Source organism: Armigeres subalbatus, chromosome 2, assembly GCF_024139115.2.
Source record: "Armigeres subalbatus isolate Guangzhou_Male chromosome 2, GZ_Asu_2, whole genome shotgun sequence".
NCBI lineage: Eukaryota > Metazoa > Arthropoda > Insecta > Diptera > Culicidae > Armigeres > Armigeres subalbatus.
The window spans coordinates 224,992,557-225,016,236 of NC_085140.1; the positions used below are offsets into that span (position 1 = coordinate 224,992,557).

A 23,680-nucleotide genomic window follows, 5' to 3' on the forward strand; every position below is an offset into this window, starting at 1 on the left:
TATACGCTTTTACCATTGAGCGTATCGTACTACCGTGCAAACTCAAACTTCGGACGGACGCTAAAGCACTTTCTGATATACAATCATCCTGTTTACTTACATTTCAAATCATACCGTTCAAATCACCATAGTAATCACTAAGGGTCTGTCTCAATTGGATAATTAAACTGAAATTAAACTTAAAAGTGACATTTCAATAATTATCAAATAACCCTGCTCGCAGAGCAAGATTACTTTTGACAGATATCGAATCATTTTCCATCGATGTCCTATTGGAATTGCTGGGTAGCACCAGCCATTCTTATAACGGGGTGATTTTTTAATTCCCGAACTGTCACTTTTAAGTTTAATTCTCCAAATGAGACAGACCCTAAGTATAGTGTTCATCTTTGAACTACGTATTTAATATGTGCAAGATATTGCGAAGAATGTTTGCAATTAATGAAAATGACCGGCTTCTGTTTGATTCAAACCTCGAACACCGGCGGGCTTGGATTAATATTTCGGACACAAAGATTCAAACTTCAAACACCTGATTACACAGTACCGGGAAGAATAATTGAAAACAATTCTCACTGCACAGCTCAGACTGTCTTTTAATCATTTTGCCGTATAGAATTAACATGTCTCAATACAACGTAACTATATTAAAACAAGCTAAAACTATTAGTCTTTTCGATCCAGCTTGACGAAACATTTCGATAAAATATTAAAAAAAAAATCCATACGAATTGATGCGTTCGAAGTTTGAGTGTGTCTGAAATTTGATTATCCACGGTAACAAGTGAACAAATTTGACAGGAGGCTTATTTTATCATAAGAATTGTGATTCTGAACTGACCGATTGAATTTTTGAAACTTTTTGCGTATAGTGCACAGTGTAGAAAGTGTATAAACCTTTGCAATGTTTGTAAATTTGTATTATATTTTTTCTGCCAGGTAAATGGATTGGTGCTGTACGGAAGATCTCATCTCAATGTGCCTACAATAATCAAAAGTTTAGAAGGTTCATCACTCAAATTCATCATTTTAAGGTAAACATTCAGTTAGCCCTAAATCAAATTTTATGAAAATAAATAATTTTACAGGCGAAAAAATGCAACGGGGGAATTAGCCGTGAAACCTGTAACACAATTTCCAGTGTGTATTGATGAAGAGGTGAGTGATAAACTAAGAAATTTTGCAACTATATTCGAGTTAAATGCTGATCAAACGATTGGCTCAATAAAAATAAAATAAAATAAAAGATACACACAGTGATGCATGATGGTCAAAATTTAAAAAATAAAACCCTTTCGAAAAACTCAAAGGTGCAGCCCAATCGGGTTGTACGCAAAGGTGACGTAGGACTACGTAGCTATTCGAAATTAATAGTATTTGCCATAATAATTTGTGTCGTTTTATTAACATTGAGCAAACTGCTCGGAGGCCAACTGAATCAAGAAGTCGAATAGTTGTTCCCAGTTGGATGGACTTTGAGTCTCTAACCGTGGAATTAACATGACTCATTGGCCGCTGAAGCCAATCGACTGCCTTTCAGTCGGGGACATCACAATCCTTACTTTGCCACGAACGCTTACATCGCAGGCGAAAACCAAACGCTGCATATAAATATATTTGCGTTTGGTTTCACGCCACTTATGATTCTGCTTATTTCTCCTTTATTTCGGCCATTTTTGAGGATGGTGTCCTCCAAAAAGGTCTTTATGCATACAAAAGAAGGTTGATCCGACAATCCGATATGAACTTTTTTTTAAGTGCAAAACTCAATCATAACTAGCAAATTTGATAGCGCGGCGGAGGGAGATGATGTATGATGTTATTTGAACGGGTGTAATCACAAACAGCAACCAAGCTACCACGCAAACCCGATGCCGCCGAAACAATCCATTTTCGAAATTAACTCTTTCTTTCCAAAAAATGCTGGTCCTGAGAAGAACCAATTTTCTTTTCCCAATGCGTCTTTCCAATAACTAACTGCATCCAAACGCTTGACAGCACCTTGCGTTGAAATTGTCCGACCGCCGACCACCTTCGTGCTGCTGTGTCCGCTCCGCTGCATCGAATGTCGAACCGCTCTCTGTGGAATCCCGATCAAAATGGCTCGCGCGCGCCGGAAAGTAGCTTTCTTGTATTTAATAAATTAAGCTCGTTAGCCCCGCCCCTTTGTGATCTGATATGGGTGTAAATATAATGTGCACTCGTAACGAAATGAAGGGGTGGAGCTAATGGAATTATTTCATTAGATATAAGAAAGCTGCTTTTCGGCGCGCGCGTGCCATTACGATCGAGATTCCGCAGACAACGAACCGTTCGAAGAATGACAAATTCTAAGAATCCTATGGAATTTTCTCGATTCTGAATTTGGTTATGAGATGTAGTTTATCTTAGATGCGTATTGTTGCGAGGAACGACAACAGAAATTTGACTCGAGACGAAGTTTCTTCATATTGCAAAACATTAGCTTTTGGCATCTGTCTGTCTGAGCGACGTTCACCGATGGGTGGTTGCTGTAGATAGTTTCCACTGAGGTGGCGTCTTCATTGATATTATACAAAAACCACCATTTTATACAAAAGAAAGTTGATCCGAAATAAACTTTCTTCAAAGTTCAAAACTCAATCGTAAATAGCGAATTTGATAGCGCGTCGGAGGGATATGATGTAGTGAATTTTAATGGATGGGATCACTAACAGCGACCAAGCTACCACGCCAAACCCGATGCCACCGAAACAGTCCATTTTCGCAATTAACTCTTTCTTTTCGTAAAATGTTGGCCCTGAGAAGAACCAATTTTCTTTTCCCAATTCCCATTCCAATAACTAACTGCATCCAATCCAATCGTGTAAATTTGCAGCATTGCCACACTGCCACCCACTTCGTGCTGCTGTGTCCGCTTCGCTGCATCGAATGTCGAACCGCTTCTGTGGAATCTCGATCAAAATGGCTCGCGCGCGCCGAACAGCTGCTTTCTTGTATTTAATAAATTAAACCCGTAAGCCCCGCCCCTTTGTGAGCTGATATGGTGTAAATATAATGTGCACTCATAACGATTAATGAAGAGGCGGGGCTAATGGAATTACTTCATTAGATATAAGAAAGCTGCTTTACGGCGCGCGCGAGCCATTTCGATCGGGTTTCCACAGACAACGGACCGTTCGGAGAATTATGAATTCAAAGAATCCAATGAAACTTTCTCGAATGATTCTGAATTTTGTTATGAGATGTTGTTTATCTAAGATGCGTATTGTTGCGAGGAACGACAACAGAAATTTGACTCAAGACGAAGTTTCTTCATATTACCAAACATTATCTCTTGACATCTGTCTGTCCAAGCGACGTTCACTAATGGATAGTTGCTGTAGGTAGATAGTTTTCACAAAGGTGGCGTCTTCATGGATTTTATACAAAAGAAAGTTGATCCGAAATAAACTTTCTTCAAAGCTCAAAACTCAATCGTAAATAGCGAATTTGATAGCGCGTCGGAGGGAGATGATGTGGAAAATTTTAATGGATGGGATCACTAAAAGCAACCAAGCTACCACGCCAAACCCGATGCCACCGAAACAGTCCATTTTCGCAATTAACTCTTTCTTTTTATAAAATGTTGGTCCTGAGAAGAACCAATTTTCCTTTCCCAATGTTCCTTTCCAACTAACTGACACCACAATTTGTAATAAATTTTCAGCATCGGCACTGGCGGTGCGGGATCGCCACAGTGCTATTTTTATGGTCAACCTTTTCTTCATATGAAATTCTGGTTCGTTGAGGTTGAATGATCTGCAGCAACACATCGAGCACCACCACCAATGCGATGGATTTTCTTTGAAAGAAAATATTATTAGCGTCTCCGTGATGCTGTGTTCTCTCCGCTAAAATCGCTTTGATGCGTCTGCTATGCGTAAAATCTTGTTCAAACTGAGGAAATTTGCACATTGAGAATTATGGCTAAAGCGCAAGCTCTATTCAATTGGTTTTTCTGTGCAATTACGCAAGTCCTCGTTAATCACGGAGTAGCATCATGGAATTGTACGGTGATCTTGCTCATGCTCAAAACAAACGTTTTTCGATTTATAGTACACTTCAAAAACATTGATATCGAAAACACATACGCCATTCTAAAAGTTATTGTCGAATACAAACGATCATTCTTCATGTCGAAACACGTATACTGTTATATTAAAAATATCTGCATAATTTCGGCCAAAACCAAGATACTAAAATTGTGTCATCTATCAATTTCTCATAGAACCGCTCCACAGTGTGCAAATTCGAACCAAAAAACGGACGCAATTCAACCACGGTATGTACATATCTGGAGATTACCTTAAAAAAATCACAAAAATCCAAAGATTCTGATGGTGCCGACCCCTTTGCCGTTAGAATACTGGAAGTGTCCTATTTTGTCCAATTTCCCCTACAAATAGACGATTTTGCTAATGCATATGTTCACATCAATCGAAAAGACAGGGAAAACCTTGACTTGTGTTATGGAAATATCATAATAGGCCTCTCATATATTTTTGAACACGGATAAGTGTCTCATTTTGTCTAATACCCCCTATAAAATGCTTCAGATGATACTCATTCAAGATTCGAGATCATCAAATGAGTTACTGTCAGTTTTGGAATTCAGGACGATGAAATAGTGTTATTCTCAGACAATTCACTTGGAATATGTTTAGTGTCTGTTTTTGTCTGATGCCTCCTATAATTTAAAAATATGTTCAAAAGTATAACAACAAATCAATTTTTTTTAGGAAAATTGTACTAAGATCCTTGAAGACTATTGTAGGCATATCAAAAGGCTATTCCTTTTCGGCTATTCGGCTATTCCTTTCTTTAATATGTCCACTATAATATGCAAGGATCTTGATATAGTTGTTTAAGTTATTTATTGATTTGCTCTACTATATATTGGAACTTCATTTAAATATAGGGGATATTGACCTAAATCAGACATTACCCAGCTCCCTGTTAATTAGCTAAGGCCGAGGCTAAGGCCTTATTTTATTATTCAATTGATTTGCTAAAATTAGCACAATTCACAAAATTCTCTCGAACTTTAATTGATGTTTCTGTGCATTAAAAGAATGTCAATGTATAGGGGGTATTGGACAGAAAGAGACACTGATCGATGCACTCTCAAAAAGAAAAAAAAAGCTCTCTTTAATATGTCCACTAAGTAAGCAAGGATGCTAATATAATTTTCAGAGTTATTTATTGATTTGCTCTATCTGATTTTAAAAATTCATTTAACTATAGGGGATATTTGGCAAAATCAGACTCTATTCAACTCCCTAGGAAAAGTCGCATTTCATTGACCATATAATTCGCCGATTTTCACAAAATTTTCTCGAGCTTTCAATTTGTGTGTTCTGATAAATTGGATAAAAACGGTTCAACATATAAGGGATATTGGACAAAATGAGACACTGAAGGGATCCTGCAAAAAGGAATAGCCTTTTGATATGCCTACAATAGTCTTCAAGGATCTTAGTACATTTTCCTAAAATGAAAATTGATTTGATGTTATATTTTTGAAAAAAAATTAAATTATAGGGGGCATCAGACAAAAACAGACACTAAACATATTCCCAGTGAATTGTCTGAGGATAACACTATTTCATCGTCCTGAATTCCATAACTGACAGTAACTGATTTGATGATCTCTTCGAATCTTAAATGAGTATCATCTGAAGCATTTTATAGGGGGTATTAGACAAAATGAGACACCTATCCATGTTCAAAAATATATGGGAGGCCTATTATGATATTTCCATAACACAAGTCAAGGTTTTCCCTGTCTTTTCGATTGATGTGAACATATGCATTAGCAAAATCGTCTATTTGTAGGGGAAATTGGACAAAATAGGACACTTCCAATATTCTAACGGCAAAGGGGTCGGCACCATCAGATTCTTTGGATTTTTGTGATTTTTTTAAGGTAATCTCCAGATATGTACATACCGTGGTTGAATTGCGTCCGTTTTTTGGCTCGAATTTGCACACTGTGCGCTCTTTTGTTATTCAATATCCCCAGGAGTAAACGCAAAAGCCTCAACCGATTCTTCCGTTATTTCAGAGACACACGCAGGGCTAGCTTTCTTCATTCATTTTTTCATTTATTTAGTTTACATTTACACAGATAAAACTGAATCAACAATTTGATGCCACAATACACGGTGAGAGGCTGCATCTCTCCATCCTCGAATGTGACCCACGCTCGCCAAGTAGTTTTGCACCATGTCTGCCTACCTCGCTCGCTGTGCTTCACGCCGTCTCGTACCTGCCAGATCGGAAGCAAAAATCTTCTTTCCAGGGTTGCTGTCCGGCATTCTTGCAACATACCCTGCCCATCGTACCCTTCCAGCTTTAGCTACCTTACGGATACAGGGTTCGCCGTAGAGCTGGGCGAGCTCGTGGTTCATTCTTCGCCGCCACACCGCAAAAGATGGTCCTTAGCACCCGTCTCTCGAATACTCCGAGTGCTTGCAAGTCCTCCTCGAGCATTGTCCATGTTTCATGTCCGTAGAGGACTACCGGTCTTGTCAGCGTCCTGTACATGACACATTTGGTGCGGTGGTGAATCTTTTTTGACCGCAGTTCTTCTGGAGCCCGTAGTTGGCCCGACTTCCACAGATGATGCGCTTTCGTATTTCACGACTAACATTGTTATCAGCCGTTAGCAACACAGATAAAAATATGTTGTGATTTTAAATGTATTTTCATGCACATATTTGGAGCATGCAAATAAACGTAACATTCAATCGATCTCACTATTCTTTTAAATCGAAATAAATTTAAAAGGTGCTTCCTTGTAAAATTCAATCAAATTTAATTGAATATCGAATGTTAATTCGTTTGATAGGATGAGCTGCAATTTTACACGTCGTTGAATTTTCAAAATTATTTGCTGTGAAGGATCCAAGGTAGACGAATTCCTCGACCACCTCGAAGGTATACCCGTCTATCGTAACACTGCTTCCCAGGCGGGCCCTGTCGCACTCGGCTCCGTCTACAAGCATGAACTTTTGTTGCTTCATGTTTCAGGCGGGTGTACAGTTCTGCCACCTTTGCAAATGTTCGGCCGACAATGTTCATGCCATCCGCGAAATAAATAGATTGACTGGATCTGTTGAAAATGTTACACCCGGCTCTCCGCATTACACCTTCTAGCGAAATGTTGAACAACAGGCACGAAAGTCCATCACCTTGTCTTGCCTATAGTGTCTACCGTGTTACTGTGTCCAATGATCGATACATAAAAACGTAATTGTAACAATCACTGCCAGTACATCAAACATCATCTAATGTCGAACAATTTTTCTATCCACAGGATGAAATATATTCAACTTACAAAAATGTACGAACAGTTTCCATCAAAAAGGTAAGTTTAATGACAGTGAATGCAGATCTATTAAAGCTATATAAAACGTAATCACTCCAATAATGACGATGATTTTATTCGAATCCACACTGTTACTAATGCAATTTTGAGTTCAACTTAATATTTTGGAGCTATTTACCGACCTACGACATCATTGAATATTCATGACATTTTCATAATTATTTTTCACTTTCACTAACAATTACTGAGGAATTGTTGGAAAGATGCTGGAAACTGCTGTTTTCCTAGGCCGACATTTGTATGTTCATCGAACGCATACAAACGCTCGAGCTTTCGGATCAAACACATACACACCTACTTGACTTTTCACTTGATTTTTGTCCCACTCTTTCCTTGATTTGATCACTCCTGATCACTTTTCACTAACTGAGTATCACATTTTTATTTTATCCTAAACACCAATTATTTGACCTCACGTTCAAAAACTAGCAAAAATGGCTTCCAAAAATTCGAAGTGAAAGCCAAATTTGTCGAAAGTAATATGATGCGAAAGACTCAAATTCACTAGTCTGGCAACATTATGTATCAGCTGGCATAACACCTCATTTCCACTTACTCCAGTTGTAAACAAAATTTATTCATCACTGCTGGACTTCTCCATACCAATTGCATGACTATTACAATCAAACGGTACAGTCATTAATTTTCAAAAGAGCGTGATGGAGTCTTGAGCCTTAAGAACTTGAAGTTTTATCCGACCTAAATGTATAATTCATACATGTTATATTCTAAGTTGAACAGTCTTATTATGTACTCTAACGAATTACAATGCACTTCTTCTGACGTTAAGGTCCGAAAACATCGATGAATACAGCACTAGGTGTTCCAATCTGCCAAGTTTAAGGAAGAGGAGAGCGCGGGGGTGAAACATTCATTTTCATCGCAAAACATAAACAAACTCGCTGGCTTTCCCATACTAAGATCCAAGATGGCTGAATCAAGAATTTGGCAGATTTGAACACCTAGTGGTGTAGATCAAGATGAATACACAGCTAGGTGTTTCAATCTGCCCAATTTATGGACGAGAAGAAGGCGGGGGTGAAAAATTCATTTTCGGTGCTAAACATAAACAAACCGGCTGGCTCTCCCATACTAAAATCCAAGATGGCTGAATCGTGAATTTGGCAGATTGGAACACCTAGTTCGTGTGCCCGCGTTTTCGCACAATGCGTGACCACATGCTTGCCATATGTGGTCTGGACACTACCCCGGACAACCTAGTTCGGAGGATGTGTAAAGATGAAGTTGGCTGGAACGCCGTTTTATCGGCTATCGTCCAAATCGTCTCGGAGCTACACAGAAGGTGGCGCGTGGACTCAAGGATGGCTAGTTCAGGCGTAAAAAAAAGGTGGTCCAAGGGTTCGGAGTCGGCTTCATGGGTCATACCGGTGCCCTAGCAGCACAGTTCTGTCTGATTTGGTTGCAGCAACTCCAATGTGACTTGATTTGGTCACATATATGTCACAGAAACTTAGGTATGACAATTGTGCTGCTCGGGTGGTCATGCCCTATGGTCGAACTCGATCCTTTTATCGAACAAGTGGCCGCGCGAAGAACAACATGGTATCGTCGCTTTCGCGGCGTCGGTGAACCAGGCGGGTTCCGAGCCCGAGGACGGAAAGGGGTCCTCGACAAGGCTGGGGCAGGCGTAGGCACCGTGTCAGCAAGTCCCTCTGTGTGTTGGCGAACAGACCCTATCGCAGAGAGGTCAATTTAGGGTGCACGCGGCATCATCATTCTTGATACCAGTCGTGCAAAGGGAAGCAGGCGCGAAGTCTACCCTTCCCACCTTCCGAGGAGGGTGTGATAAGGCCACCTGGAAAGCCGGCAATGCGCTGGCACGATACCATGGTGTTCTTCTAAAAAAGCGAGTCACGATGTTCGATGTTGCAAGGACACGCAGCAAACCTCGAAGGTGCGTCGTGCAATGGCCCCCCTTTGAAGCATTACTCGAGTAACACAATTGAGACTAATTTGGTTACTGCAACTTTTATATGACTTGATTCAATCGTTCATAAATTGTAGTAACTCATCTATGACAAGTGTGTTGTTTGGGTACTTTCTGGTTGTACCGAAGGGACTATGGGCTTGGTGGCAATGGAAACAGTTTAGCGGGTCGGGGATGTAGTCCTACCTCCCTCGTTTGCTGTTGGAGGTGGTCCCTAACCCCGCACTTCCTGGTCAACCCAGGATGTCTGTTGAGCGGATTCCCCCTCCATTGCTAAGGAAGAAAAAATGCACACACACATACACACACGGCAGCAGCAGGGACTATGCCTAAGGGCTTGACGACCCCTCCCCACGGCCACTGCGAGTGACTGTGGGCTCTGTTAAACCTCTATAAAAAGCTGCCTGTATCCGTAACACCGAGGTGTCAACCCCCACATGGCCTCATTGCATCAGCAAAGATAATCATGGGATCAAGAAGGCGACTATTCCAGTTGGGTTCGAGGGCAGCCCTAAGGGGGACCCAACAAACATGAATAAAGCTGAACTAACCAACAAAGCAACGATGACACGAGTAACGAAGTAGTTGTCGTGGAGGCGATAACGATACGCCAATAGTTGACAAGCAGCAGCACAATACAGTGGAGATAGGGTCGAGTGGCGTCCTGCCGAGCTTGACCGTAGTCATAGTGCAACTCGATGACATTATCAACTTTACCAATGAACGGGGCAATATGTCGAGGGATCAGAAGCTGAAGTTGCTCAAGCTTCAAAATTTGGTTCTTGCTACAGAGCAGGAACAGGAAGTGCTTGCGGCTAGGCTGGAAGGCTGTGGTAAAGCGGAGAAGAGCACACAGACGGCTGCTTTCACCTTCCATAGCACCACAACCATGGTACAGGAGGCGTTAGACTTTGCACTTAGCAGCAGAGCGGCAGAAAAGAGGACAGACAAGCAAGCCAGGGACTCGCCTGACATTAAGTGCCATAAACAGAACGCAAAAAGGCGTCGGGAGAGCGCAAATCAGAAGAGCAGGCCCACGGAAGCTGCAAACATGTGCGAACTACGTAAGAAGAAAGCAAGAACGAAACGAGCCAGTCGGCCTGCTCATCAAAACAGAGAAAGGGAAGATCGGATAACCAGCCCCGGTAGGAACTATGATCGTATGCTGACAGGGAAGAGGGAGTTTGCTCCTCTTCGGAGGTGCAAATCTTACTGAGCGTCTGTTCTCCATGTCAGGATCGGCTTACAACAGCGTCTGTTCTTCATGTTAGGAGCGGCTGATCATCGTCCGAGTGTCAGCGAAGGACTTTTGAAGTCTTTTCTATTTTTTTGAATTCCTTATGAGCTTCCTGCGATTCACGCAGATTTCCTGGTACCAGTTTATGGTTTCTTGTCGTTTAATACTGCAATTTGATGCATTTTTGCCACAGTAAACTGTTCAACCTTCCTACATTTATTTCATAATATTTTTGAAACTAAATAATGGACCGTTCAGTTAAGAAGGTACGCCTACGAATGATTCACCATTGGTACTGCAAAAACAAAAGATCTGCTGAGTACAGAACAATAGAGAACCATTTTAAGAAGATAGTTTTCCTTGAAAAAAAAAATACTGCAATAGACTGTTAGATCGTTAGTGCGTTAGATCGTTAGTGTGCGTTAGTGCGTTAAAATGCGCCAAAGTAGGGAAAACATTTACATATGTATAAACATTCTTAAGGTGAATTTTTTTTTCAATTTAAATATAATTAATGAATCAGAGTTCAGTGCGTGATCTCTCTTGTTTCGGACAGCAGAACGATCGTGCGGTCGGACGAAATATTGTGTTCTGCATTGCGCGGCCGGTAATAAAATTAATCAGTTCAGTGCGTGATCTCTCTTGTTTCGGACAGCAGAACGATCACGCGGTCGGCCGAATTATTGTGTTCTGCATTGCGCGGCCGGTAATAAAATTAATCAGTTCAGTGCGTGATCTCTCTTGTTTCGGACAGCAGAACGATCACGCGGTCGGCCGAATTATTGTGTTCTGCATTGCGCGGCCAGTAATAAAATTAATCAGTTCAGTGCGTGATCTCTCTTGTTTCGGACAGCAGAACGATCGCGCGGTCGGCCGAATTATTGTGTTCTGCATTGCGCGGCCGGTAATAAAATTAATCAGTTCAGTGCGTGATCTCTCTTGTTTCGAAGCGGGCTTGGTAGTCATATGGCTACTGCTTCTGCCTCATACGCAGGAGGTCGTGGGTTCATTCCCAGGTCCGTTCCATTCTCCTACTTTATATCTTTCTCTTCATTTCTCATGTTCTAGCAATCGCTAGAACTGGAAATGGACTTCCATACCGTTTCCATTACTATTCCTATACCTTCAACTTGAGTATTCTAACAGTAATCTGCTAGAATTGGAAATGAGCTATAGAGCTCGTTTCCTACATCCAATTAGAAATTCCATCAGTTACCTTCTCCTATCTATCACATTGGCAGCTCGTTAACCAAGACGGACCTCTGCCTCTCCAATCTAACCCAGAAATTCCAACAAATTCCGCATGAACTCGTGGCAAGTGCAGAGGTATATTCGGCTTGCAGTGGGCGAGTGATTGCATCATCATTTCCTGCCCATTCCCTACATTGACTTGTATTCTGACGTGGCAGGCGCCAGTATGACCTAACAAATGAGATCACCAGTGCTTGTACATTGAAGATGTGTGCTAGTCCCAAGCAAACATCTGTTGGTTCCCTGTGCAAGAACAGCTGATCTGGTCATAATGGAGTAGCAACTACGAGCAGTCAATCAAGCTGAAGCTCAAGCTCAAGCTAAACATAATTAATGAACCATTTTATAACTTTTTTAAAATATTTTTTCCCTTTGTCAACGGTTTTATGCAATACAGGCATAACTCGAAATCTGAAAATGTTTAGAAACAACGTTAACAAAATTTCAATCAAAAAAAAACTTTAATGTTTTTGTAAATATTTCATATTCCATGGATATGTTTGCATGTGTTGATACATAAGGATTACTTTTGTGTGTTTCAATTAAAAAAAAATCAATAAATTCGACGTATACAATTTTTTCGAAAAATCGTCAGATTTTAAAATAAGCATAACTTTTTATGCATTATGAATTTCGACCTGGGCCTTTGTCAAGTGTTACTTTATAATGTTTTTTGTACTTTGCTATCAAAATGTCAAAAATGAAGTATTTTGAGTTGTGCCAGTATTGCACGAAACTGTCGATATGTGCGCTTTCATTATTTTCCTGCCACATAGCTTCTAGAGTGCAATCAATAACTGAAAAGCTTTTCGGACAAAACAGCAGTTTGAGCTTGAAGTGAGTTATGAGCATCAACGTCCGTCCCAGAGTACTAAGAATCGGCGCAATGCTAAGAATGCCTTTCAGCCGAACTAACTACAGCATGCATGGTGCTATCAGCGGGTTGCAGAGAAACTTCAATCGTGTCTTAGCTTTGTTCACCTTTAACATTCCCCGACAGACGCTGCGCCGCCGTTTCTACCAGTTCTTTTCAGTACAGTAGACTACGTAAAGACTGATATTGTGAATTTACTCGATTGCTGGATTTCTCCGATTACTTTTTTTGGGTTGCAAAGTAATCGTTATAATACGAGGGATACATGAATGATGTGTATGATTTTGCAATTTATGAACAATATATTTAAATTGACGCTAAAATACGTTTGCTAGATAAGTGCAGATAACAATAAATACTCGTATGTCTTTGACATACTTATTTTCTTTTGTAATAATACTATACTATATAATACTATACCATTATCACCAAAATGGTAGATTGGTAGATAAATTATTAATTGGTAGATAAATTATTAAACATAAAAAAATATATCTACATTAATTTATAATTGCGTGTTCAGTCACCCCTCGGTTGAGTGCGAGTTTCCACAACAACAACAAGTGTTCAAGAGCTGACTTTTCTCGTTCGATGTAAATAAACATTTCTCTTGGCTCTGCTGGTAGTTTATTATTTATAGAAATTATCTATCCCAGATAGTTATATGCTATTATTTTCAGATTCTATTCATGGAAATGGAGGAGCTGAATAGCCACGACGATGAACAAAATCCAAATAGCTACCACAGCGTCGAATATTTGGAGCTACGAAGTTTGTCAGAACCGGGATCGGAAAGGCAACATAGTTTTGAAGATCTTCCAAGTGGGAATGATTCCAAGAACCTTTTGAACCTGGATAGTCCCGTAATGCATTCGCAGGATGTCGATGGGTCCAGCATTTCTGAGGGTTCATACCCTCAGGTGGAAGCAACAATGGAATTCAATGTGACAATGAACAAGCCAGCAAAGAAGTTTAAACGGTACACTTTTCATTCCGTTGGCATTTTTTACGTCCGATGTTTCAAGACCCAGCGGTTGTCGGAACCAGTATTCACGATGGACGTTTTTGAAAGCACCATTGAGGAGCTCTTTCAAAGCATATGGCGAAAGAGTTGCTCCCTTGTATCACGTGAAGTGATCGTAAATGCAACCACCGAGAATAAATCCGTATTTTGGTCTACGAAGGAAAAACCGGATTTCAACGATATGAACAAGTTTGTTGTACTTCGCCATCCAAAAACAAAAAAGCTGTATTCGGTAGAAGATTTGCGAGAAGGCTCTAAAATTTTGGGCGGGTGGCGGGGAAAACATATTTAAATACATGTCTACAAGTATTCCATCGCAGTTACTTCGAGCACCATTTGGGACATAGTGAACAGAAGCTTACTGCAACCAGATTAAATAGATCGTTCTGATGCTGCAACAGCGGAAGAGATATTCGAATATACCCATAAGCTGAAAACGATTCATTGCCACTATACTGCATTGCATTCATCGTGGACGAGGTGGGCGAATTTCATCCTTGCACAGCCACGGGACCAACATGACAATCTTCTCCATGAAGCTCCTCCAGATGAATATCTTCACTTATTCCGAGCACCCCCCATATCCGAAGGAAGTCAATTAGAAGTGACGCGTCGAGGATATCAAGTAGCATTTGCGACAGTATGACATCAGAAGTTGATCAATTGTGTTCTGTAGTGGATATGCTTATGTCTCAGGCCTCTACTGTCCAATTGCTTGCACATCAATTGAAGGCGAAGGTTAATGCATCTCGGTCGCTACTGGATGCAATGCAGAATTCAATGCCACCAGAGGAATCGGAATTCAGCAAGAAACTGGCAGCTTCAGTCGGTGATATGGTTGACGGAGATCATCAGTGAATTGATGAACATTACTTGTTACAAAATGTGTATTTCCAGTTAATAAAGATTTGATAATATCATAGCATACTTCGGAATTTATTTCAGTTTGTTCTTCCATCGGTTGTTACAACTATTCATGTTCTTCCTACAGTGGAATTGAACGTTCCTCCTGGAGAGAAACCGCACTTTCGGAACAAATTGGTACAGTCATATTTAGTAAATTTTGTGATGGCCGCCTCAACAATAAGATACAATGGAGTATTTCTATGGGATTGTAGAAAGGGCAATAGGGAGGCAGAAAAACTGGAATGATTCCCAAGGAACGCAAATATTGTGTGATTTTCTTATCGCAATGTATGCGTGCACCGTCCATAATCCATACTGAATATTGGCCAGGATATGTCCTAACTTTTCCATTCAGCAAAGCCATTTTTCTACATGAATCGAAGAACTTCTGTCGAGTGAAAGTTCCTTCAGTCCCATATGACTCAAGTATTCCACGATGACCCAAGAAGCATAAAGCTGACACTCTGGGTCGGCACCGAAATTCACCTTTGTAAACGACCTTCTGTCCAATCGATCCATATCCGTGAGTTCTCCACATATCGCGGTTGTCAAACGACACTTCGTCGAGGAATACGAGTTGAGGATAGTCCCACTGGAAGCCTGACATTTCACTGCTAAATTTAGCGATTTCACTGCCACGGATTTGCATAGCTCTGCGCTCCAGAACCTTCCACGACATACCATTTGCGTGCAAGATCTTACAAATCGAGGATGTACTAATAGACATACCGAAATAAGACCTGAACTTCAGTTGCACTTCGTCTAGGTACATTAATAAATAAATAATTGAGTCTGTTGGACTGTTAGAATGCTTATTATCAAATAACTGAATTTATACTTAATCAGAATGTTGTACATTTTATATACAAAGAACAGGCGTGTATTACACGCCTGTGTATTTGTTGTGCGCGAGCCCACGTGGCTCCGGCGTGTATTATTTTGACAGATCGAAGTGACATTTAGATAACTGAAATATCCAGGCCTATGCTAAGAGCTCATGTTTAGCGTAGCCAACACCAACGCCTAGCAACGTACGTCAAATCTAAAAAAGCTTAACATCATAAAACATCCCAATTCAGCTTCAATATGCAACTTCAATCGGGAATATTCATTAAATATGACTAATGAGTTTAATTGATTCAAAACTTATCTACATGATCAATTTTGATTTTACTTACATGAAGAACAACAATTTGTCTTTTATTTCACCATGAAAAGCTTGAGCAGAATTTAAAAATAAATCCTGTTCTTTTATTGTTGTGGATATTTTCAATTATCAATTGGTGTTGTTGACGATTGTTGACAGCGGTCTATCTGCACACTGTGCCCGGGACATGGTGCCTATTTTTAGGCTAAGGGAGTTAGATAGGGATGTCTATAGCCTGGAAATATCCATATATTGGTTGCACTCACTGAATGAATTTTATTTGATTGTTAAAAATTGTAAAAAATAAAAGAGCAGATTTTTTCCCAACTGTGTAGGACATCTCTGACCAAGAAACTATTTTCTTTATTCCTGTCAGGCGCTTTTAAAAATTTCGGGGGAAATTTTTTTTTTTTCGAGTCGACCGAATGACATATTCGACCAAATAACTTTGGGCTAGATGGACTTCGGTCAGATGATGTGCTCGGTCAAGCTGAATATTCGGCCTAACAACTTTCAGCCTTGTGGCTTTCGCTCAAATTACTTTCTGCCGAACGACCCTCCTGGGTTGAAAAATTCTATTTCAGTGAGAAGTTCTTCGGAATTACCACTCACAGTTTTTACGGATTGATTTTCGGTAATTTTCAAGGCAATCATTGGTATTTTCACGACACATTATCTGCAGTTCCAACGTGATGATGTGGGGATCATTCGGAAAATTATTCGGAAATTCGACTGAACTTTCGAAATTTTACAAGGAAAATTCTGTGGACTTCTTCAAATTTGAATCGGCGTAGAAAAATATAGATCAGCAGCGTGGCAAAATTTAAACAGCGACGCGCTGATGCAAAAATGTCACACTATTTGTATGGATTGTCACACTTCGGACACTTTCTCCTCTTCCCTCTAAGCGTTACGTAATTTGCTCCCTAAGTCCCTTCTCCAAAATGGCGGTACGGTACCCTATCTGCCATTCACGTCTGTTTTTTTGTTCGCCGCATAAGGGTTAAATTTGTTTTACAATGTGTTGTTTTGTTTTAATCCAGTTTTGATAATTAAAAAAATTTGTTCTAAAATTAAGTGGAGCGAGATGAGCGTGCGGCCGATTAATATGAATGAATTTCACTACCGGAGGATATAAACAACCAGCATTTGGCATCAATACATTACCAGTTTTCTACTTCCATGTCTAGTTGTTGAAGGGAACACACTCATTGCTGAAATTGCTATGCCGATAGAAGAAACGTTGACCTGCTACTATATATTGAATTTACTGAGTTTGTGATAAAAGCTGTTATATTTAGTGAACACTAATCATCAAAGGAAGAGCATACAAATGTATACCAGTTGAACTGTACCTGTGTTTTAGTGTAATTATTCATTATTTTTATCATTCAATTTGGCGAATGTCTTAGACTGCTAAGAATAGGTATTTTCCCCTAGATAAAAGGCTGAGTTTGAAATTAGGAGAACTAGAAGAAATTTTGTATAACGGTATAACCCAAAAAAATCACAAAAGGAATGCGGCACTCTTTCTCGTTGCTGAAGCACTGGCATACAATACTGTCCACTATAAAAACCCGAGCCTGTTCTAGTTCCAAAAAATATCCGTGTGTTAAGGTGGAACAATAAGGAAATCTTCAGTAAATATTTCAAAAAGTTTCTTAACATGTATTAAATTGATTACTCACGTTAAGATGTCATACCGCATAAATTGCTTCTTATTACCAATGATGTATTTGCTTCACATACACATTAGAGTTGTAGTTAACAATATTTTGGAAATGATTAACTAATAAAAAAGTTTTAAGAAAAATATATTTAGATTAACAAATCTTTCTTTCTTGTTTTAGGCTACTTCGGGACTCGGCATAATGATAATTGAAGGAAAGCATGCAGACGTTGGCCAAGGAATATTTATATCAGACATACAAGAAGGATCAATGGCAGATAAAGTAAGAATTAGAATTTGTACATCCTTAATATAAGAACAATTAAAAGCCATGTAAAAAATCTAAAAAAAATACGTTGATGGTTCATGGGGGACGGTATGATCATGTGTCGAATAACATAGGATGTTCAGCAAGTATGTTGCATACATGAAAGGGTACTATTTGACAAAATTTTGTTTTTAATTTATTCATCTAAAAGTGTGATATAAAATGTCTCCGGTTGTAAACCTAGTTGCTTGTTTCATTCATCCAGAAGACTCTTATATACCGCACAGGCCACCTCGGCCTTAGTTTGAATAAATAATAATAATAATGTTTCATTCATAACTTTTTTGACATACACTTTTGACACTAACATAACATTATGCTGTAATATGAACATTGAATGCCACTGGAAAGCTACACTGCCGCTAACCGCAAGTCGTGCACACCTGTATATGGATGCGATATACAGATGTGCTCGACTTGCGGTTAGCGGCAGTACATACCTTGGTTAATTTTTCTTCGGAGAAACTATAATGCGGTTTATTTTATTACCAGACACATAAAAGTCTTCTCCATTCAGCTCGGTCCATGGCTGCACTTAACCAACCACGCGGTCTGTGGAGGGTCCGCAAATCGTCCTCCACCTGATCGATCCACCTTGCCCGCTGTGCACCTCGCCTTCTTGCTCCCGTCGGATCGTTGTCGAGAACCATTTTCACCGGATTACTGTCCGACATTCTGGCTACGTGCCCGGCCCACAGCAGTCTTCCGATTTTCGCGGTGTGAACGATGGATTGTTCTCCCAACAGCTGATGCAACTCGTGGTTCATTCGCCTCCTCTACGTACCGTCAGCCATCTGCACCCCACCATAGATGGTACGCAACACTTTCCTTTCGAAAACTCCCAGTGCGCGTTGGTCCTCCACGAGCATCGTCCAGGTCTCGTGTCCGTAGAGAACTACCGGTCTTATAAGCGTTTTGTAGATAGTCAGTTTGGTGCGGCGGCGAACTTTATTCGATCGGAGCGTTTTGCGGAGTCCAAAGTACGTACGATTTCCAGCCACTATGCGTCTCCGAATTTCTCAGCTGGTATCGTTATCGGCGGTTACCAGTTAGCCCAAGTACACGAATTCTTCAATCACTTCGATTTCGTCACCACCGATAGAAACTCGTAGTGGGTGGCTTACATTGCCCTCTCTTGAGCCTCTTCCTATCATGTACTTCGTCTTCGACGTGTTGATGACTAGTCTAATCCGTTTAGCCTCGCTGTTCATGTCTGATGAAAAAGTCTGGAAGTCTGATGTAGGCTTCCTCCATCTTCTCAAAGTTACGTGCCATGATATCAATGTCGTCGGCGAAGCCAAATAACTGGACGGACTTTGTGCCGCTCGTGTCAATCCCTGCCCTTCGTATTACTCCCTCCAAAGCGATGTTTAATAGCAGACACGAAAGACCATCACCTTGCCGTAACCCTTCACGCGTTTCGAAGGGGCTCGAGAATGCCCCTGAAACTCAAACTACGCACTCACCCGATCCATCGTCGCCTTGATCAACCGTATCAGTTTATTCGGAAATCCGTTTTCGTGCATTAGCTGCCATAGCTGGTCCCGATCGATTGTATCATATGCGGCTTTGAAGTCGATAAATAGATGATGTGTGGGCACGTTGTATTCGCGGCATTTCTGCAATACCTGACCTATGGCGAACACTTGGACTGTGGTAGAGCATTCACCCATAAATCCCGCCTGGAACTGCCCCACGAACTCTCTTACAATTGGTGTTAGTCAGCGGCATAAAATTTGGGAGAGTACCTTGTAGGCGGCGTTCAGCAATGTGATTGCGCGGTAGTTGCTACAATCCAGCTTATCACCCTTTTTGTAGATGGGACACACGATACCTTCCATCCACTCCTGCGCCAGAACCTCATCCTCCCAAACCTTGGTAATCACCCAGTACAGCGCTCTAGCCAGTGCCTCACCACCGTGTTTAAACAGCTCTCCTGGTAGTTGGTCAACTCCAGGGGCTTTGTTGTTTTTCAGCCGGCCAATCTCCTCCTGGATTTCCTGGAGATTAGGAGCCGGAAGACGCATGTCCTGCGCGCGTGCTCCTAGGTTCATTGCCATACCGCCACCGTTGTCTGCCATATCGCTATTCAGGTGCTCTTCGTAGTGCTGCCGCCACCTTTGGATCAGCTCACGCTCGTTTGTAAGAAGGTTCCCGTTTATGTCCTTACACATATCGGGCTGTGGCACGTGGCCCTTACGTGAACGGTTCAACTTCTCATAAAACTTTTGTGCGTTATTAGCGCGGTACACTTCCTCCGTCTCTTCACGGTCTCGAACTTCCTGCTGGCGCTTTTTCCTCCGGAAAATCGAGTTTTGTCTGTTCCGCGCCCGTTTGTATCGTGCCTCGTTGGCCCTCGTGCGGTGTTGCAGCAATCTCGCCCATGCTGCATTCTTCTTCTCAACTAACTGCTAACTAACTAACTATAATGCGGTTACTTATATGAATTGTTGATTCCTAGCCGAAAAAAAATACCCGGTTGTGGGTCACCTTTGGTGGACCACTGCTAGAAATCGGAAAAAATAACTAATATGCCTACGAATTGATGAAAAAGTCACGTTTATTTATTTCAAAAGCCTTCAGTGGCGAAAAACATGGTACAATAGCGGTTGTCATGCCAGCGCACCTCACACGCTAACCTGAAACAACCCAGTGACCGGGTCGTTTGTACACGGATTTTTTCAATGTTAGCAGTTGTCAAAATCTGGGTATGTCAACAAAATGGATCTGAGTCAGACGAACTCGAAATCTGGGTAACCGGGGACTTAAACATTTTCGAATATAACAACATGGCGTCGACGTCGTATGCCGGAGTAAATGCTAGGGGATTTTGCTGAATGAAGCAAGAAAAAGGTAAACATGGTCAAATTAATGGCGGCGCAGCATTGTTTGCACAGCCGGCAAGTGATATGCGTTTGGGGAAATTGTTTTCTTTAACATTTTTTACACAATAATAATTTTCTGAAGCAAAACTAGCTGAGTACCGGTTACCCAGATTTTTTCGCTTGTTCGGTTACCCAGATTAGAGTTTAGGTACCCGAACCCAAATTAGAGTAACCACGGTTTTGCTGCATCTGGGTCACTTTGACATAATTCTGGGTAGGTCCAGGTTAGCGTGCAAATTCACGGGACGATCGCACAGTGTTTGACTTCGTCGATTTCAAGATTAAAATTGAATAACTTTTCAAACCGTTTTTATGCGACGTACACACCAGTCAAGCAGTTTGACGAACATTGACTCCACCCCCACGAAAACCCTTCGGTTGCTGCTTTGTTTGAACGTGTGTGAAGTTGTTCGAACAACCATTTGACAGTTGGCGGCTCGGTTGGAAGAAATTAAAACGGTTTGATTTTGGTTTGAGTTGTCGGGAGCGGAGTCAAGATTCGCCGAACATGTTTGATCATTTGTAGTGAAGTTTCACAAACCCCTATATATTTTTTGATAGTTGGTGCTCAAGTTGGCGCTTCGGTCGTTCGTGTGTGATATTGCTGATCGAATAAATTGATTGTTCGTGTCGCTGTTGGTAAAACTTGATGGATGTTTGAACAAACGAGAGATTGAGTCAATGTTGGTCAAACTGCTTGACCGTGTGTACGTTCCATTAGATGTTCGGTGTCTTCTACAAAGTTCTTAGACATGAAGAGACAGTCCGTTTGCTTAGCAACTAATTTCACCACACTCAGACAGCCACTGAGGGGCCCTTAGCCGTGCGGTAAGACGCGCGGCTACAAAGCAAGACCATGCTGAGGGTGGCTGGGTTCGATTCCCGGTGCCGGTCTAGGCAATTTTCGGATTTGAAATTGTCTTGAATTCCCTGGGCATAAAAGTTTCATCGTGCTAGCCTCATGATATACGAATGCAAAAATGGTAACCTGGCTTAGAAACCTCGCAGTTAATTACTGTGGAAGTGCTTAATGAACACTAAGCTGCGAGGCGGCTCTGTCCCAGTGTGGGGATGTAATGCCAATAAGAAGAAGAAGAGAAGAAGAAGAAGACAGCCACCGACAGGGGTACCAAGGCATCTACAAACAAAGTTTTTAGACATGAAGAGACAGTCCGTTTGCTGAACAACTAATTTCACCACACTCAGAGATCGACCGACAGGGGCACCAAGGCATCGACAAACCATTTTTTCAATGGCAGCAACATCAAATTTCCTTGAAGAATTTGATATTTTCCATAAAAAAATTGGAAATTCCCAATAGAGTAATCAGGGTATGAGCAATAAATAAATATAAAATGTCCACTTTAAAGAGGTGAGCCAGCCTAATTACGTACACTAATTAAGTGAACACTTTTTTTGGATTTTTTTACCACCCTCCCGCCATGTACGATTATTCCCATAAGTACAAATATTTTTTTATTTATATGGAGCGTAAGAAAATGGAAGACCCCCCATAAGTGCTTACGTAATTAGTGTATAGCCCCCTAGCTGCTGAGCTGATTCGATTGGTTTATAACAATAAATATGACCGTCTAAGACGAGTTTAGTACTCTCCATTTAATTGCACCAATTATTTCGATATTTTTGCAGATACGTATTTCGACCACAACTGTGTGGTCGTCTTCAGTGTCTCGTACTTGACTCGACAAGTCGACGATGTTTTTTGCTACTGAAGGCTTTTGAAATAAATAAACGTGATTTGTTCATCAATTCGTAGGCATATTAGTTATTTTTTCCGATTTCTAGCAGTGGTCCACAAAAAGTGACCCACAACCGGGTATATTTTTTTCGGTTAGAAATCAACAATTTATATAAGTAAGCGCATTATAGTTACTCCGAAGAAAAATTGACATTTTCGTAACACCTTGGTGTACGATAAAGAAAAGGAAAAATTTGATGAAATCAATCAAATGACTGACGTTCATTACTCTGCCCAAGATTTTTTACCACTAATGTATGAAAATATCATTTCAGGCTGGACTGAACATAGGCGAAATGATATTAGCTGTAAACAAGGATTCTCTCATCGGATGTAATTACGAAACTGCCGCATCGCTATTGAAAAAAACTGAGGGCGTTATTACCTTAAAAATATGTAATCCAAATAAAGCTAAAGAGTCAACTGAAGCAAACATTAATCTCTTAGAGCCTAAACAACCCAGTACAGTGTCAGGTAAAACTTCGCCTGTTCATGTTACTGACCCCAAGACAGCGAGTAGACCTGTAACACCCAAACCTCAAGCGTCCCCAGTAAAAGAGGTAGTGGACCCATTGAAGGCCGAAGTTATATCGAACGAATTTTCAACTATAGAAATCAACAGCGATAAAAAACCACTGGGGATCTTTGTCATTGGAGGAACTGAAACCAAGATCAATGTAAGTATTAGTAAACTCATCAAAAGGCAAACATAGTAGTAGATTGAGATAATGTATTTATTAAGAATTATTACCTATATGACTAGTTTAAATAGGGTAAAATGTCCTATCGTTGTGGTATGCCCTAATGTTGCGGTAGTGTTAAAGTAGTCCGTTCTGGATATAATACCATTGAAAACAATTGTGGGTACGCTAAAACTCTTCGGATTAACGACTAGAACAGCTTTTGTTTGACAAAATTTCATTCAAAATGATGAAAAATCAACATTTTTCGTTAAAAATTTGAATCCTTTGAACCTATTATTGCGGTAGTGCTAAGGTCCTATTGTTGCGGTATCGCTCCCCCTAAGAATTACATGCAATACCGCAACAATAGGACTGACCTTCAAAAAATATCGCAATGATAGGCAACTGCGTCCTATTATTGCGGTAGTTTGTTTTTATTGTGATAAAAACAAAACAACATAAGTACAGCACAATTGACGTAATATTTACGAAACTATAGTTAACGAGCATCTTATTCAACTACTACAATGTGGAAATCGACCAACAGGTAATTTTTGA

At 40.6% G+C, this 23,680-nt stretch overlaps 1 protein-coding gene across 4 annotated transcripts in view; it reads left to right on the forward strand.

The window, feature by feature from the left end:
* Window positions 1–23,680, forward strand: part of LOC134211769 (inactivation-no-after-potential D protein) — a 291,678-nt gene that overhangs the window by 196,325 nt on the left and 71,673 nt on the right. For 3 of the 4 annotated variants that reach the window (XM_062688989.1, XM_062688991.1, XM_062688992.1), the window contains 5 exons: window positions 940–1,034; window positions 1,089–1,158; window positions 7,340–7,390; window positions 17,649–17,750; window positions 22,715–23,116. In XM_062688989.1, coding sequence (XP_062544973.1) covers window positions 940–1,034; window positions 1,089–1,158; window positions 7,340–7,390; window positions 17,649–17,750; window positions 22,715–23,116 — 720 coding nt within the window. The remainder of the gene's footprint in view (window positions 1–939; window positions 1,035–1,088; window positions 1,159–7,339; window positions 7,391–17,648; window positions 17,751–22,714; window positions 23,117–23,680) is intronic. The other variant, XM_062688990.1, reaches the window with a different exon arrangement.